This window comes from Nicotiana sylvestris, chromosome 12, assembly GCF_000393655.2.
Source record: "Nicotiana sylvestris chromosome 12, ASM39365v2, whole genome shotgun sequence".
In the NCBI taxonomy this organism is placed as follows: Eukaryota; Viridiplantae; Streptophyta; class Magnoliopsida; order Solanales; family Solanaceae; genus Nicotiana; species Nicotiana sylvestris.
Window position 1 is genome coordinate 91,822,040 of NC_091068.1, and position 19,777 is coordinate 91,841,816.

General features: G+C 36.8%; 1 protein-coding gene across 1 annotated transcript; it reads right to left on the minus strand.

Annotated features, from left to right (window-relative positions):
* Positions 1–1,759: 1,759 nt before the first annotated feature.
* LOC104243844 (uncharacterized) lies at positions 1,760–6,547 on the minus strand. The gene is made up of 6 exons (XM_009799107.2): positions 5,896–6,547; positions 4,518–4,624; positions 3,180–3,288; positions 2,918–3,079; positions 2,663–2,836; positions 1,760–2,012 (listed from the first exon to the last, which is right to left on the minus strand). Exons 1-6 carry the CDS (start codon positions 6,202–6,204, stop codon positions 1,983–1,985), a joined length of 891 nt encoding a protein of 296 aa, XP_009797409.1. The 5' UTR covers positions 6,205–6,547; the 3' UTR covers positions 1,760–1,982.
* Between the last annotated feature and the right edge of the window lie 13,230 nt (positions 6,548–19,777).

Here is a 19,777-nt window from a genome sequence, read left to right on the forward strand (position 1 = left end):
ATTTATTTACTAATGGTAGAATATATTATTTTGATAGTTTTCGAAGTTATACTAAAAAAAGATAAGTTAATAGAATTTTAATTTTAAGAATGACGGATGCGATCATACCAGCATTAATGCATCGGATCCCGTCAGAACTCCAAAGTAAAGTGTGCTTTGATTAGAACGGTACTAGGATGGGTGACCCCCTCCCTCCCCCACCCCCCACCCCTCGAAAAGTACTCATGTTATATCCCTCATTTTGCTGACTCTTCTTATTTTTGTTTATTAAGTTTCATATTTATTTATTAACAGTAAATTATTTTATTTTGGTCGTTTTGATTTGTGGTTATACTGAAAAGAGATAAGTATTAGAACACTAGGATGATTAATGTGATCATATGAGCACTAATACACCGGATCTTGTCAGAAATCCAAAGTAAAGCGTGCTTTGACTAGAGTCGTACTAGGATGCTTTACTCTCAAGAAAGTCCTCGTGTTGTATTCCTCCTTTTACCGTAACTCTTTTTATTTTTATTTATTTAAATTTTTTATTTATTTATTAACAGTAGATTATTTTGTTTTGATTATTCAAATTTATAGTTCTGCCAAAAAGAGATAAATTTAAAGAATTTAGAACGCTAGAAATCACTGATGCAATCATACCAGCACTAACGCACTAGATCGCGTCAGAATTCCAAAGTAAAGCGTGTTTCAGTTAGAGTGGTACTAGGATCAAGGATGGATGACCCCCTGAAAAGTCCTCGTGTAACATCTCTTTTTGCCAAAACTTTGTTTGCTTTTGTTATTTGAATTTCTTAATTTTTTTTATTAACAGTAGCTTATTTTCTTTTGATTGTTTCGATTCGTAGTTTTGCCGCAAAGAGATAAGCTTAAAGAAATTAGAATGCTAGGAATCACGAGTTTGACCATACTAGTACTAACACACTAGATAAATCAAAACTCCATAGTAAAACGTGCTTCGGTTAGTGTGGTACTAGGATGGGTTATCCCTGGTAAGTCCTGGTGTTGCATCGTTCCTTTTGCCGAAACTATTGTTGTTTTTATTTATTTAAATTTTATATTTATTTATTAACGATAAATTAATTTTGTTTTGATTGTTGTGATTCGTATTTCTGCCAAAAAGAGACAAAGTTTAAAGACTTTAGAATGCAACGAATGATGATGCCACCGTACCAGCACTAACACAATAGATCCTGTCAGAACTCAAAAGTAAAGCGTGCTTCGGTTATTGTGGTACTAGGAAAACTTCTCATGTTGCATCTCAACTTTTGTTGAAACTCTCTTTTGTTGTTTACTGAAATTTCTTATTTATTTATAATGGTAGATTATTTATTTTGATCGTTTTGATTCGTAGTTCTACCGAAAAAGAGATAAGTTAACAGAATTTCGAATTCTAGACGGCGGTGACACCGGCAGAGGTGGCTGAGCAGCTGATGAAGGAAGAATGGAAGATGAAGTTGATGTTTCACTTAATGGCTTGATTGAATTTCTTAACAGCAAGATTAAAGATCAAGAAAAGGTTGAAAGGTTATGGATCCACCTTTTTTTTCCTTCTATTTTCTATGATAATTTCATAGAAGTCTAGCATGCTTGTTAAAGAAAGTATATATTTCTGTCCTGGATAAGATTTAATCAAAGTCAATCACATATTCTTTTCATCTCAGATTAACTAGTTTTGATTTGATTGCTAGTTTATCTCTTCTTGAGGTGAGGAAACAAAAGATGAATAACTAGGTAGAACAACAGCTTACTCCAATAAACCAAAGAGGCAACTAATATATATGGCATTGAGAAATCAAAGTTCTACAGCCTGTTTATTCCACTCTAAACATTGCCCACCAACAAAGTCCTTGGTGATCTCTCTCACACTGATTACAAAAGCAGAATATATACATGGGATTATGAGAAGATACACAAGAAGCAGCTTTTTACGCACTGAAAGCATCGATTAAGTTTTGGCGACAGAGCAATCTACCCTGTCAGACCTCGACACCTATTCTTTGAGCAACCTGCACAGGGCCAAATGTTAGGTTCACGCAACATTTTCAGGCGAAAGATTAAAGTTAGTCGAAACTAAGAAGTTACTGTAGCTAGCAATGATAAGTATTATAGTGATTCGGGACTGATCCATTACATTGTACCAGCTAGGATGAGTCAAATTGGCACCGCTGAGTTATGAAAAGAATTCTACTTCTAGTGAATAGGGACCAATGCATTGGGTGGTATCAAGATGACTTGGAAAACATGAGAAACATCACAATGCATGCCAACTTCCAGTCTACCTCATATTTACAGATGGTCTTGGAAACTTCTTGCCATCAGAAACGGAGGCGGAGGTAGCAACCCGATAAGAGTTCGGCCGAACCCAATAACTTTCGTTCAAACAAAGTATTTGTGTTAAGGAATTCATTATATATGTACACATAAAACTTAAAACCCAATTATTAGAACTTGAAGTTGTCGTTCTAAAATTCAGAACCCATAAAGTTGAAATTCTGGCTAAGATTACAAAAGTGTTTGCCAACCATTGTATGCAGGAAATTTAAATCAAATTCATGCAAGCAGATCTTTGTTTTTTCTTCTTTTGTTAGGTAACTTAACCCAAATAAAGCAAGTTATGGCAAAAATAGCAAAAAAGAGAGGCAAATAGATAAGTTACCTCTTTAAAGGAGTTAACATCACTTCCCCACAGCCAGGCATCACAACCTGCATCTCTGGCACCCCAAATGTCATTCCTACGATCGTCGCCTACATGAACAGCATCTTCTGGATTTACTCCTAGCAACTCACAAGCTTTTAAAAATATTGTTGGATTAGGCTTCTCTGCTTCTACCTTTTAAAAGCCAAAAGAAAAATCAGCTGTTGGATCATAAAGGAAGAAAAGGAAGCAAAAGGAAAGACAACAACATATTACCTCAGCTGACACGGCTACCGCATCAAACCAGTGATCACAGTTCAGAGCCCTTAACACTGGTCTCAATCGGGTGTCAAAATTTGACACTACAGCCAACTTTACTCCTGCCGTTCTAAGAGCATTGAATACCCTCTCAGCATTTGGATCACAAAGATGCCAAGCCTATTGAAGAATGACGAATGAAAGTAAATTTATTTAAGTGTCTTCTTATAAACCAAATTGCAGTCAAGAGAAATAGCACAGTATCTCAAACTGAGCCAACCTTTTCAGTAGTATAGTAGTTATACAGCTCCTCAAAGTACTGAGAATCAGAACAGCCAGTCGAAGAACTAACTATATGTTGCCAAAATGGTCGTCCATCGTTAACATATCTGCAACATGCAACTCATATCAATAATAATTCCTGTTTTTTCTGTTGCGTACAAGAAATTCACTCAAATATCAAAGATGATTCAAAGATCATCATCAAATTATAACAATACCATGTATGATCTCAAACTAATTAGATATCAACATCTTGTCATGAAGCGTATAAAAGTTATGGTCCATGATGTGCATAGAAGAATTATTTGGTTACCACTGTGATGTCAAATAAATAAATTTAATTGTTGAACAACAACAACAAAATTTTTGAAGGGCATAGTTCTCCAGAAGTTCTAGATTATACAAGTTTAACCAGATACTTGTAATTAGCCAAGATATGCTTTTAAACTTTTTAGAATTACCAAAACTTGCATTTTTATAAAGTAATACTGTACTACATAACTAGACAAACACACAAGGGGACAGATCACAATATAAATTCGTTGAATAATCTGGACAATGAGGATTAGCACGATTCAGGATGCACAAAGGTTAAAGAGCAAGCAATTCAAACTAACTCTGAAACTAGAATCTTATCAACAAGAGAAAGACAGCGATCAAAACAAAAGATATGGATTTCTTTAGTAGGCAAGCTAAGTCAACTTCTCTCAACAATCAAAAAACCCTAATGCTGACTAAAGGAAAAATTCAGTTTAGGGTTTTAAAACCCTAATGCTGATTGCATGAAAAAGCTCAGTTTAGGGTTTAAAACCCTAATGCTGGCTGAAAGGAAAAGAAAAATTTATACCCTTTTCTCCAAACAAGCCAATATTAGACCAAGGAGAGTATCTCTTATTCTCAAGCCAGACGAAACTTCTTTTATTCTTTTTGTCCGTAAGTTTTTGTTCCAATCTCCTATGTCGCTATACCTATCCATTTTAACTTAGTTTTTAACGATTATCCATTTCAAAGCAGACAAAATGCAACAGTGAAAGAGAGAACAGCATTCCCTTTGTATCAATAAACTTTAACTTACTATGGCTTAAAACCACTAGGATTATATGGTAAACAGTAAATCCAAATAGCATTTCTCCATCCAGGAGAAAAATTATCTTTCAGCAAAAGAATTCAAGAAAAAACATATTGCATATAAACGAATAGTACTAAACAACAATGAATCTAAGCAGAGCATAATTAGCAGCAATTAATAGTGTTCTTTTCAAAGTTTTAAGAAACAAATTATTTTCAACATGGAAGCAAGTTACTGTAGATATAAATTACAACCAAAACCAGATACCTGAGCCTAGATCTAACCCAAGGCTGTTCATAAGCCCATCTGTATCTTTTCAATATCTCAGCTTCAGAATACTCCACCCCATACTTCTCACCAATTTGCCTATAAATCTGCAATATCCAAGAGGGTTAAAATATTGTGAATAAGTGCAAACTGAACATACTGAGACAAGCAGAATATACAGAGAGAAGTCCATAAAATCAACTTCAATAATAATAAAAAGACAACATGTAAGGGGGGAAAATTAGGAACTGAGGCAGAAAGACAATGAGATAATAATATCTCCGCCTGCCCATAATGAAAGAGTCAAGATAATGTAATATATATATATATATATATATATATATATATATATGTGTGTGTGTGTGTGTACACACTCATACACATACAAAGGAGCACCAAAAGATCTAAAACTTAACAAAAAATTTCAAACACAACGTCCGGGAATGAAAACACAGAGTGTGTGTGTGCATAAACAGAAAATCCACAGAAATTCTTGATTTGATAAATTTTCATATAGAGAGGGTACATTAGAGATACTACAAGCAGAAAGAAAAATAGTTACTAGCTCTTGTGGCTTTCCAACAACAACAACAACAACCCAGTATAATCCCACTTAGTGGGGTCTGGGGAGCGTAGTGTGTACCGCAGACCTTACCCCTACCCTAGGGTAGAGAGACTGTTTCCAAATAGACCCCGACATCCTTCCCTCCAAGAACTTCCCACCTTGCTCTTGGGGAGACTCGAACTCACAACCTCTCGGTTGTGGCTTTCCAATCTTCAAAATTAGATCCAGAAAAATTCATTTATTTGGTAAAGTTTTCATCAGAAGCAGAACAAATGAATATACTCCACTCTTTAACCAGAAACCAGAGATGTCGGAATCTGAGCTAGTCGGTCCCCAAATTTGGTACCAGACATCGAGTGGGAACCAAAAATGTGTACATACTGCAAGCAGAAGAAAAAATGGGTAGTAGTAATTGTAGTTTCTCAATTGGCAGCATTAGCAGATCCAAACTTTAACAAATTTTCCATCAGAAGGAGAACAACTAGAGATGCTAAAAGTAGAAAGATAAATTGCTCACTTTATTACACCAAAGCATTTGATTTGTAGTTCTCTAAAGAAAAAATACCTCATAACATGAAGACAGCAAAAAGCACTACAACTGTGGACACAAACCAGGTGAAGAAAAACAAAAACAAAAAGGTAAAATCAAGAAACTGAATATTGGTTCTACAATAGCACAGTAAATATAGCTGCAGAAAATGCACAACTTAAAACAGATGATCAAGAAATTCAAAGAAAGGCTAAAATTCTTCAATAAATGTAAGCATTACATGCATTTTTAAATTGAAAAAATATAATACTCCATGAACAAACCTGAGCCATGGGCTGAGAAGGAATAACAAGTGTACCCACAGCATCAACAAGAAGAGCTTTATGTGTAAGCCCACCATATAAAGCCCTTCTATAATCTTCATACTCTTTCACTAGCCCAAATAGCCTCGACGGCGACTCTTCTACCGGTGACTGAACAGCAGCCGACGTCGAAAATGATGACACCGAACTCCCAATTGGGTCGGCCCAAATCCCAACAGGCCCATTTCCAAGAACCACCTGCAACTTTGGTTTGTGTGTTAAATTGCATAGTGCTCGGGTAATCCTCGTCCTTGCCGCCATTAGAGACATCTTTTGAAATGAAATGGAAACTCTTTCCGTTTGATAATTATATGTAATTTTATAACTACATGGATTTTCTCAATCATTAAAAAAAAAAGAAAAAAAGAAATAGGAGTAGTATTATTTTATATATATATATAAAGAAAAAGAAATAGGAGTAGTATTATTTTATATATATTTGATTCAAATTTCTCAATGTCTCTATATGTCCATGTGTCGTATGTGATTTGGAGTAGAGAGAGACGGCGTGTAGGACTAGGAAAAGTGGAGGGGAAGCCAAGAAGAAAGAAATAGAAATTTGGAAGCGGCGAAGGTGGTTATTTAACGCCCCAGCCACTGGGTATCTCTCTCTTCTTTTTCTCGGCAACGCCCCTGGATATATATATAGCAGGAAATTACATTACTCGCGCATGAGCTATTTCTTAATAACAAAAATTATACCCTCCCATTCGTGGAATAAATTATCGGACACAAAATTTAAAAAATAAAAACTATTTTTGGAATTTATAATCTTAATTTTTAAATATATTATAATATTTATATAGTTATAACAAAGGGTAAAAAATTTAAGTTAAATTATTTTTAAGTTTAGAAATTTATTATTCTTTTTTAGACAGGAAATATTGTCAAATTAAGAGGATATTGTTAATTGATAAAATAAATCGAGAATGCATGCTATTAGATAGTAATAACTAAATAATTAGTCTTATCTCTTATGTAACAAAAGGCATATGTCATGCACCTATTTTTTGTCATGCACTTATTTTTTGGTACACGTCATGTGTTCAAGTAAGCATTTTCTTCGTAATTTTATTTAATTATCCAACAATTATTAACTTTACTAATCGGATTAATTTAAACTCGCTTGAATTCAAGGCTTTTAATTAAAAGTAAAATAATCTTGACCATCCCAACACACCATATAATTTTATTATGGTCATTTTTCCTAAAAGAAAAGATAGCAGAGCAAAATAATCTTTTTCTCTTTTAACAGTCTCCTATGGAAGAGTGAGATGCCATGATTCTTTTATTTTTCAGGCAACAAATGGCATTTAATGTTTTTTTTTTCCGAAACCAGTTACCAGCATTGAACCGTTGATTAATCACTATGAACAAGGACGGCCGGTCTTGTTTTTAATGACAATAATAATATGGTAATTGTACTCTTTTATGTCCTCGAATTAATATATACTCCATTAATAAATTAAAGATGAATAATCAATGCTTTTGTAAGATGTTTGCAATCAGTATTTGCTATATTGAGCTTTAAAGTTGTGAAACTTTCAAACTACAATTTATTACTAACCATTAAACTAGCTGTAGAACATTTAATTTTCTTTTCTGTTTTAAAACAGTTTCCTCATTTAGTTTTTAAAACAGTTTGGACGAGAAAATAGTTTGAATTTATGATGTTCGAATTTGAGGAATTTTAATTTTTTGATTATTTTGAGAAAACGATCGAAAAATAGTACTCCCTCCGTTTCAGTTTATGTGAACCTATTTCCTTTTTGGTTCGTTCCAAAAAGAATGACCCCTTTCTGAATTTAGAAACAATTTAGTTTAAACTTACAATTCTACCCTTAATGAGAAGCTTTTATAACCACACAAATACTCTGAGTCACTTTTTGACTTGTTTAGGACCACAAATATCAAAAGTCTTCATTTTTTCTTAAATTTCGTTCTTAGTCAAATAGGTTCACATAGATTGAAACAGAGGGAGTATATCTCTTCAGTCTTTTGGCGAAGGCGGAAGGGCATAGTAACGTGGCAGATGACAAATGTCTGTTACATTTAGTTGAGTCCGCGTCAGCACCACCCTTATCTTGGAGGTCCACATCTCTTACTAGGATCCACTTCTCTATATATGTTTTTCAATTTTAATTTTACTTACTTCATTAATTTAACTTATCATACAAGCTAAAGTACTCTCTTCTGAAAGAAAAATCTATTTGCACAACTCAAAGTCTGGTTAAGCATGAAAAATATTTATTGCAATCAAGGGATGTAGTAATGGTATACGGGTAAAATCGAGCTCATGATACACCCGGGTTTCCGATAAAGTAAACGAAGCAAAAAACGTAAAGACAAGAAATCAGAATCAACGCAAGGAGCCCCTCGATCCGGGGTCCAGGTGAAATGACTGCCCTCGGGAATATCGGCCATGACCCCAGGTTCGGTTCAATCCCCAAAGGCCTCGAGGAGCATTACCAGACGATCAAGCACGACCAACGGAAGCCCTAATATCCGCAACCGGTCGGGTATTATGGCATGAATTTCGGCGCGTATCAATAGAGAACTAGTGATTAGTTAAACAAAAGATTTTTTACCTTTTATGGAATTGTACCTAGAGTAGGATTTCTCTACTATATGAAGGGGAGTCTGACTATTGTAACATATATGCAAAAGCAATATACTATTTTTTCTGTCATTCAAAGCTCTTACATTGGCGGATCAGTGTTTCAATGTTATAAGCCCGAGATCGAAGACGGATACCTCATTGAGGCTGCCCTCGAGCCCAGGATCATTCACCCTTGTTTTTCAAGCGGTTTGACAATTTAACACATTTCTTATCCGTTTACTATAACAATATTTACCAATTGTATTGAATAAATCCACATATCTTAAAAAATCACTTACAAATTTAATTGTTATCCATTTTTAGGGTAAACAGTTTGGCTCCCACAGTGGGGCTAAGGATAATAGTGGCAATTTGATATAAATTTCCATAACATACCCTATTTTACACTTGTTCTTTGAAGTGTCTTTAATATCAGGTCAAAGTTTAAAATGTCGAACTCCCAATCTCCCCCTTTGAACGTGGATGCTAAGTCCGGTCACCATGGCGAGAACAACAATATGGTACCCAGAAACGAGGTGCCCCATGTCGATCCCAGCGGAGTTCCGTCCGTAGACCCGATCAACGCTAACTTACATGTGGCCATCAGTGCGAATTTTCCTACCGATCCTGAGGACAGCGTCCGGGGGAGAGTTTGATCGATAACCCAAAATACACACGATGGTGAAAAAGATGGGATCAACGTACGGGTGATCTTCGAAATGCTATAAGCTTAATAGGCAGCAATAGCCCAGCTGCAGGACCAGAGCCGCCAGCAGAGTTAAGCCCGAGCCGTCCCGGGAAATCACTCGCAGAAATGAGTGTCACGAAGAGGCTGAGTAAAGCTGAACCCGGGACAAACCTCGAGATCATAAAAATACTTGAGGAACTGACAAAACGGGTAGAGTCAGGAGAAAAGAAAATCGAAGCCAATGAGAAAGAGCTGGAAACCTATAAGGGCCTGGATTCCAAGAAGTTTGTTCAAAAACCTTTTCCTCCGAGCGTAGCTCCGAAGCCAATCCCAAAGAAGTTTCACATGCTCGAGAGTCCTAAGTACAATGGAACAACTGACCCAAATGAGCATGTGACCTCCTACACGTGCGCCATCAAGGGGAACGACTTGGAGGATGATGAGATTGAGTCGGTCATGCTAAAAACGTTTGGGGAAACTTTGTCGAAGGGAGCTATCATATGGTATCACAATTTACCCCCCCCCCCCAAATTTTATTCACTCGTTTGTTATACTTGCAGATGCCTTTGTAAAAGCGCACGCCGAAGCCATCAAGGTCGAGACCAGAAAGTCAGACCTTTTCAAGGTAAAGCAAAGAGATAACGAGATGCTCAAGGAGTTCGTGTCGAGGTTTCAAATGGAACGGATGGATCTGCCAATAACGAGATGCTCAAGGAGTTCGTGTCGAGGTTTCAAATGGAACAGATGGATCTGCCACCGGTGGCAGACAATTGGGCCGCTCAGGCCTTCACCCAAGGACTTAATGCTCGAAGCTCATTGGCTTCACAACAGTTGAAGCAGAATCTAATAGAGTATCCGGCAGTAACTTGGACCAACGTCCATAACTAGTACCAATCGAAAATCAGGGTCGAAGATGATCAGCTTGGGGCCCCTTCCGGGTCCGTTTATCCCGTTAGAGCTAGTGACCGATCCAAAAGAGTATTGATCATAAACCAAGATCAAATGGAGACCAGTATCAACCATACAATGAAGACCAAAGAGGTTATGGGTCCAAATGCAACCCTGTGAGGGGTGAGAGAAGGAGTGACCGAGGTCATAATTATCGATGGCTCATGAGCAAGAACGGTTTTGATAGATCCATCAGACCTAAGGAAGCACCAAGGTTATCGAAGTACTGTTGGATTTTGTTATTAATAACAAAAGAAGTGTAATGAAAAATGGTGGGAAAAGAAATGGAGGAAGTGAAATTTTGAATGAGTTCACTTTACTAATGCATTTTGTCCCTCATTGGTAGATGGAAAGAAAATCTTTGTGTATATATAGAGAAGCTCATCTTCTTAAAAAGAGCTAAGAAGAAGGCAAGCCTCGCGCCATAGTAGTCGTCGCTCGCTCGGCTCGGCTTTAGATTTGGATTTGGATTTGGATTTGGTCAAGATCGATTGATTGATTAATCTTTTTAGACAAAATTCTTTTTAAATATTTAATTAATTAATTAAAAGTGCCTTCTGTCGACATGCCGGACAATGAAAAGTTCATGGTTGTTGAGGCATGGAAGCAGGCAGATTTTTTTTGCAAAGGCTATATCTTAAGTGCTTTAGAGGATGAGTTGTACAATGCGTATAGTGCACTTCGAAAGAATTAAGGGACACACTTGAGAAGAAGTACAAGACAGAAGATGCATGCTTGAAGAAGTTCGTGGTTGCCAAGTTTCTAGACTATAAAATGATAGACAACAAAACTGTGGGAACCCAAGTTCAGGAGCTTCAACTTATTTTTCACGACCTTATTGCTGAAGGTATGGTCTTGAATGAAGCATTTCAAGTGGCTTCTATGATTGAAAAATTGCCTCCTTCGTGGAGAGATTTCAAGAACTATCTTAAGCACAAGTGCAAAGAAATGAAGTTGGAAGATCTTGTGATATGTCTAAAGATCGAGGAAGACAACAAAATAGCCAAGAAGAAGTCTCATGGAAATTCAACGATCATGGGAGCTAATATCGTTGAGGAGACTGCTCCAAAAAGTAAGAAGAGGAAAAGGTCTTCTGGACAAACTAAGAAGCAGAACAAAAATTCAAGGGCAGCTGCTACAATTGTGGAAAAGTTGGTCACAAAAGCCCATTGTCATCTCCCTGAAAAGGATAATAAGAAGGTACAAGCCAACATAGTAGAGAAGAATGATGACATTGATGATCTTTGTGCAATACTTTCGGAATGCAACCTAGTTGGAAATCCGAAGGAGTGGTGGATTGACTCTGGAGCCACTCGACATGTTTGTGCTGTCAAAGAAGCATTTGCGACTTACTCTACTGTTGGTCCCGAAGAAGAAATTTCCATGGGAAATAATGCAACAACCAAGATTGAAGGTTATGGGAAGATATTCCTGAAGATGACTTCCGGCAAGGTGTTAACGCTCAACAATGTTCTTCATGTTCCTACTATTAGGAAGAATTTAGTTTCCATTTCTTTACTTGTAAAGAATGGATTCAAATGTGTATTTGTTTCTGATAAAATTGTTATAAGCAAGAACAAAATGTATGTTGGAAAAGGCTACCTCACGGAGGACATTTTCAAACTCAATGTAATGGTTGTTGTCACTATGAATAAAATTTTAGTTTCTTCTTATTTATTGGAGTCAAATGATTTATGGCATATTCGTTTAGGACATGTCAATTATAAAACCTTGAGGAAGTTAATTAATTTAGAAGTATTGCCTATATTCGAGTGTAATAAATCGAAATGTCAAATATGTGTTGAATCTAAGTTTGTAAAACATTCTTATAAGTCTGTTGAAAGGAATTCAAATCCTTTAGACTTAATTCATACTAACATTTGCGATATGAAGACGACACCATCTCGAGGTGGGAAAAAGTATTTTATTACTTGTATTGACGATTGCACTCGATATTGTTATGTTTATTTGCTTAATAGTAAGGATGAAGCAATTGAAGCATTTAAGCAATACAAGAATGAGGTAGAGAATCAATTGAATAAAAAGATCAAAATGATTAGAAGTGATAGAGGTGGAGAATATGAATCTCCATTTGCAGAAATATGTTCGGAATATGGAATTATCCATCAAACTACTGCACCTTACACACCTCAATCCAACAGAATTACGGAAAGGAAAAATCGGACATTAAAGGAAATGATGAATTCTTTATTAATAAGTTCCGGATTACCGCAGAGTTTATGGGTGGGAGCTCTCTTTACAACTAACCGAATACTCAACAGAGTACCCCACAACAAAATGCAATCTATTCCATATGAAAAATGGAAAGGAAGAAAACCCAACTTGAAATATTTCAAAGCGTGGGGGTGTCTAGCAAAGGTACAAGTTCCTTTACCTAAAAGGGTTAAAATCGGACCAAAAATAGTAGATTGCGTTTTCATTGGATATGCTACAAACAGTAAAGCATGTCGGTTTTTGGTTCATAAATCCGATAATCCCGAGATTCCTGTTAATACGGTAATGGAATCAGATAATGCTAAACTCTTTGAAAGCATCTATCCATATAAAACTGAATGCGAGTCGTTAAGTGAAAGACCTAAACGACCTCGGGAAGAACCAAAGGAAAATACTCCAAGTATAGAAGATCCAAGGCGTAGCAAACGTCAAAGAACATCTACTTCCTTTGGACCAGATTTTGTGACATTCTTGCTTGAAAATGAGCCTCAAACTTTTAAAGAAGCTATGTCGTCTTCTGATTCAACATTTTGGAAAGAGGCAGTCAATAGTGAGATTCAATCAATTTTGGATAACCATACATGGGAATTGTTTGATCTTCCTCCAGAAAATAAGCCTTTAGGTTCGAAATGGATCTTTAAACGAAAAATTAAAGCTGATGGCACTATTGACAAATATAAGGCAAGACTTGTTGTCAAAGGTTATAGATAAAAGGAAGGCATTGATTACTTTGACACTTACTCGCCAGTAACAAGGATACCATCTATTAGGGTGTTAGTGGCACTAACGGCCATGTATGGTCTTGAAATCCATCAAATAGATGTTAAAACAACTTTCTTAAATGGAGAATTGGAGGAAGAGATTTTCATGGAACAACCTGAGGGTTTTGTGGTTCCTGGTAAAGAAAAAAAAGTGTGAAAACTTGTTAAGTCGCTTTATGGACTTAAACAAGCACCCAAACAATGGCATACAAAATTTGACCAAACAATGTTGGCAAATGGATTTAAAATCAACGAGTGTGACAAATGTGTATACATTCAAAACATTCCTGGTCATGAAGTCATTGTTTGTTTAAATGTTGATGACATGTTGATAATAAGCAAAAGTATGACAGATATAAATGCTACAAAATGCATGTTGGCTAGCAAAGTCGACATGAAAGACTTAGGAGTTGCTGATGTGATCTTAGGAATCAGAATTCACAAGACTCCACAAGGTCTAGCATTATTACAATCTCATTACATTGAAAAGGTACTTGACAAGTTCAAGTATTTAGATTTCAAGATTGCCAAGACTCCAATTGGCGTGAGTTATGCACTTCAAAAGAATGAAGGTGAAAGTGATTCACAATTGGACTATGCAAGAGTATTGGGAAGTTTGATGTATATCATGAATTGTACGCGACCAGATATAGCATGTGCTATTAACAAACTGAGTCAGTTTACAAGTAATCACAATCAAATACATTGGATGGAAATGAAACGAGTTTTGGGATATCTGAAACATACCCAAAATTATGCTTTGCATTATAACAAATATCCTTCCATGATCGAGGGATACAGTGATGCAAATTGGATCACTGGATCATCTGAAGTTAAATCCATGAGTGGATATATTTTCACAATTGGGGGTGGAGCAGTGTCTTGAAAATCATTCAAACAAACGTGCATCGCCCGTTCTACAATGGAATCTGAATTCATAGATTTAGATAAGGCCGGTGAAGAAGCTGAATGGCTCCGAAATTTCTTGGAAGATATTCCATTTTGGCCCAAACCTTTGGCACCTATTTGTATACATTGTGATAGTCAAGCGGCAATAGGTAGGGTAGGAAGCGTTATGTATAACGGAAAATCTCATCATATTCGACGGAGACACAATACCGTTAGACAACTACTCTCTACTGGTGTTATCATAATTGACTACGTAAAGTCAAGAGATAACGTATCAGATCCACTTACAAAGGGCCTATTTAGAAATGCAGTTGAAAGATCATCAAAGGCAATGGGGTTAAAGGCCTAGGACAAGTCATCATGGCGATAACTCTACCTAGAAGACTGGAGATCCCAAGAGTTAGGTTCAAAGAGATCAAACAAAGTTATGAATGACAGTTCAACATTATCAAATAATTCAACCCATTCCCGTGGTAAAGACAATGTTCAAAAATGAGGAAAAGCATTAAGACTTTTTGATGAGTCAATAAAGCTTAAAGCTTTTTAATGATTTGCTAAGTCTGGCAGGATATGACCAGATAGTGTGTCTTTAGGATTACACATTTAGGAATTACCTATGTGAGTGTGAAGTGTAAGTCGCTTCAAGGGAAATGAAAGTAAAGGCCTATTCTCTAAACACTCATGAAACCAAGCGGCGTTCATGGCTAAAACGAACACAACCGTGAGAACCATAGATGGTTAAGGATTGATTGTGTGACTTATGTTGTCTAGGTATACAACAAAGCTCGACTGTTCAAAGATATCAAATCTACTGATTGACCGAGTATATCCGATATAAGTTCACTACGAAAAGTTTAAAGGGAAACTTACTTATCCAGATGCAATTAATTCTTGCATATGAAACACACACACGTCCGTGCATTCCTTTAAGTTTATAGCCATTCCTCATTCATGTAGGGGATTGTTGTATTTTGTTATTAATAACAAAAGAAGTGTGAATGGAAAATGGTGGGAAAAGAAATAGAGGGAAGTGAAATTTTGAATGAGTTCACTTTACTAATGCACTTTGTCCCTCATTGGTAGAAGGAAAGAAAATCTTTGTGTATATATAGAGAAGCTCATCTTTTAGCTCTTAAAGAGCTAAGAAGAAGGCAAGCCTCGCACCGTCGTCGTCGTCGTCGCTCGCTCGCTTGGCTCGGCTTCGGTCAAACATCGATTGATTGATTAATCTTTTTGGACAAAATTCTTTTCAAATATTTAATTAATTAATTAAAATTAATTAACGAAAATTCGAATCACCCGCAACCCGGTCCGGTCCGGTCCAATTTTTTCTTTCCCGAATTATTTTAAATCCGTTTAATTTTCCCGCAATATTTCCAACAGCTATGGCTGTTCTGAAAGGTTGCAAACCTTTTCAAAAACAGTACCAAATTGGCTATAAATATTCCTTCAAATCCCAGAATATTTACTTACGAAATTTTTGATAATCTTCTTCTTCTGCACAAAAATTCCAGTGTGTTTTACAGCCTTCGAGTGGTTCGCTGTTCATTGACGTTTTTGGTACCAACACTCCGGTGAGTTAAATCGTTCTATCCTGGGAGGATATATTCCAAAACCTCGGGTACTTGAGGGAAATAGTTTCCTTAAGGACACACTGTGTATTCAGTAGGCTCGATTTGTTACTATATTATTTCTAGAATATATTTTGACGTTCTAGTTCTGCTAACTTTCTGTTTCTGTTTTTCAGAAAGTTTCTTATTTTATTTTACAGTAATATAGATTTCAATAACAAGTACAACTTCAACGTCGATGTTGCTACCATCGGACACATCAAAAAATTACTTACAAATTTAATTGTTATCCGTTTTCGAGGGTAAACAGTAATATAAAGTAATAAATATTTTTTCGCCCTAATTAGAGCTCTTGCATTTTAATTTTTGGAATGTAATCATCTTTGGTAAGAAATATTAAGGTTCTCTATCATTGATTTTCATCACACGAATTGATTCAATAAATGAAGGGAAAAAATAATTATCCCCATCACAATTTTTGAAGGCCTCACCTCACTATCAGTGACACGTGAGCTCTCGCCCATTCATGACCAAAAGGGAAGTGCCATGCCATCTCCATCTCACACTTGTTGGCCTCTCAGCGGCTGTTCTGTTCAGCCAGAGGACAACTATGGCCTCGGAATTATTGTTTTCACAATTTAATATTTATTTATATTAACGTGCAAAAAAAGTTCTAGATATTTTTTCATTTTTTATTATTTTTATTTAAGTGAACTTGACTCCTTACTGATTCATTGTTTTATTTTTGTACTTGAAGTATAAAATAAGATAAATAGGTACGAGGAAAAAGACAAAGAAAGTAGGTTCTTCAAATACTTCTTTTGTACGAGTCCGGAATCAAAATGTGGTTCTTTTGGACAAGTAACACCTTAATAGGTATAAAAAAAAAGATGATATTTTTATATATAGCGCCCAAATATTGGGCGTTATACATTAACGTTAACTGTGCCGTTAATGTATAGCGCTCAGTATTTGGGCGTTATATATAAAAAGCTGACACTAACAGTATAGCGCCCAAATACCCGGCGCTACACATAAAACTTTATGTATAGCGTCCAGTATTTGGGCGCTATATACTTTTTTCCTGGCCCCACCAATAATTCCTGACTTCAATAATTCAAAAGCGTATAGTGCCCACTTTTTGGGCGCTATATATAAAAAAAAATCCCGGCTAGTCATTTCCTATATAAAGAGGTTAGGATTGTATAGAAATTCATTCAAAAGGTGTATAGCGTAGAAATTTCCCGGCTAGCCATTTTCATACTCTTGTTGAAACGTTTATTGTTGTTAAATTCTCCAGCATTTTTTCATTATGTCTAAAGAGCGTAGAATAAGAGTTTCATTATATTGGGGGGGAGGGGGGTGAGATTGTGATGGAGAATAACTCTGTGGGTTATAGTTTACCTGCTCAATGTCATGTTAAATTGTCACTTACAATGGAATACGATAAATTGATATCGTTGGTATGCAAAAAAAAATGAGTGTGAGGAAACGTTCAATGATACTTAAAGTAACCGGAAGATATCCGTATTCCGTCATTTTGCAAGAGGTTGCTTTTTACTCGAAGTTTAACATCGACGATGATGAAACATTGAGTGATTTTCTGAGGACTCTGGATGAATGCCGGGAATTTCTTGTAATCACAATGTTGGAGATGTATGTGAAGGTCTCCAAAAAACGAGGTTGTGCGTAGTAGAGATAACCCCCAGTCATCGGGTGGTTATTCTGGAGCAGTTTTTGCCGGACAGGTTCCAGATGAAAGACTTTTCCTTGATTTAAACTTATCACTGCCGGCAAATGAGCAGCGAGAAAATAATTTATACCCTGCTTTCCATAATTCACAAGACGAGTGATAAACTTCAATTTTTATTTGTGTTAATTATGTATATTTTTGGTGTATTGAATTTGTATTAACGCTCATATATTTAATAGGGGGTACCGGCCGGATATGAATTTTACAAGTGGCCCATCCAGTAGTCATCACCTAATTGAAAACGTCTATCATGGAATTTCATCACATTACGACTTGTAAGTGAAGTGATATAGCCATATGAAAAGCATTTATTAATTCATAGCTTATATTTTTGTTGGTTGTGTAGTGAAAACGAGCAAGTTGAACCACCCGTACTCACTCAATTGCCCGAAAATGACGTATTACATTGGGATCTGGAAGATGCACAGAGTGAGGAACAGAACAGTGATTACGATAACAATGCCGATGAATCCGTAGACGAGACACCCTTTCCTCGTGAGGATGGTGATGCACAGGATGAGGAGGAAGGACCTAATTTGAAGATAGACCCCCCTAGTCGAAGAGTGTACGAGTCTGAAGTGTCATTTCATTCAAGGGATATTCCTTACATTGATAACTTGCCAACCGTGCCGGATGTGGAAGCTCTCACAAGGGATTTTGATGAAATCCGGACAGCAATGTGGGATGAGTCTAGACCAACGGTGCTTGCAAAGGGGATGCTTTTTCCTGATAAAGCGCGCGTAAGCAGGGCTTGTAAAATGCACAATGTAAAAGAGTGTCGTGAGATGCAGGTATGGGAGTCAAGTCCGATGGTATACAAGGTTGTTTGCCGCAGGTGGTTTTGGCCATGTAATTGGATGTTGCGTGCGACCAAGAAGAAGACAGGTATGTGGAAAGTGGGTAAATACATTCCCACCCACACATGCGAAATGGACACATTCAACGGGAATCACTTCAACTTGGATATTGACTTGATTTCTCTTGTACTTATTCCGCACCTCGAAGCGTCCATAAGGTATAAAATCAAAGAGTGAATTACATCAGTCCACCACCATACCATTACGAAAAGAAAGACATTTCTCGGGCCCAAACGAGCATTTGAAATTGTCTACGGTAATTGGGATAAGTCATTTGCATCTCTGCCAAAGTACATAGCTGCACTGCAGCACTTTAACCCCGGGACAGTTGTTGAATGGAAGCTTGAGCGGAGTCCGGGAACACCAGAATACATATTCAATTACGTGTTCTGGGCGTTTAAGCCAGCAGTTGATGGTTTTTCGCATTGCCGGCCCGTAATATCCATAGACGGAACTCATATCTATGGAAAGTACGATATCAAGCTATTGATAGTCGTGGCAGTGGATGCTAATGGATAGATATTTCCTCTAGCTTTTGCTATTTGTGCCAATGAAAGCACAGAGACGTGGATGCTGTTTTTGAACCACCTGAAAGAGCACGTTGTCAAACAGCGTTCAGGTATTTGTCTAATATCTGATCGGCACGGTGGTATATTAAGTTCTGTGGAGAACTTGCCTGCATGGCAAGAACCTTATGCATACCATCGTTACTATGTGAGGCACTTTAAGGCCAATTTCCAGAAGGCACATCCCAACAAGGATCTACATGATTTGATGTGGAGGCAGCAACAGACCACCAACAACATAAATTCCGGAGGCATATGGATTCTATCAGGCAAGAAGACGAGGCAACCTATTGTTGGTTAATGCGACATCACCCGAAAAAGTGGACTTTGCATGCGGATGGTGGCAGACGGTGGGGAATTCTTACTACAAACGTGTCAGAGTCCTTCAACGGGTTATTGAAGTCGGCAAGAGGATTGCCCGTTATAGCCATGGTGCGGATGTTGTTCAAACAGATGGCGGAGAGATTTGTTGAACGGTCTGCAGTTGCAACAGAATTGATGGAAAGGGGTGTTGAATTTATTCCAGTGCCGATGCATAAATTTGAGAAATACAGACGGCGAGCACATTGACATTCTTTTTTGCAGTATGATAACGAAAGAGGTGTTTTTGAAGTTCGCACCGCTATCCATAATAATCGGGGTAGTGTACCAAACTACCCATGAGTTGATATTGAAATAATTAGTTGTTATGTCTATGTTGCAAGATTTATGAAATAAAATTATGCTTGTTAATTACGATTTGTACTTTCCCATTAGATAGTACATTATGTATTTTGCGCGGTTGAACTCTACGTTATGTGTGTGTTGTCTTGTCGAACTGAAAAAACTGACCAGCTGACATAAAGTTGTCTTGTCAACATCATGATATTTAACACGCAAAATATAGCGCCATTAGATAGTACGTTATGTATTTAGCGCGGTTGAACACTACGTTATGTGTGTGTTGTCTCGCCTAT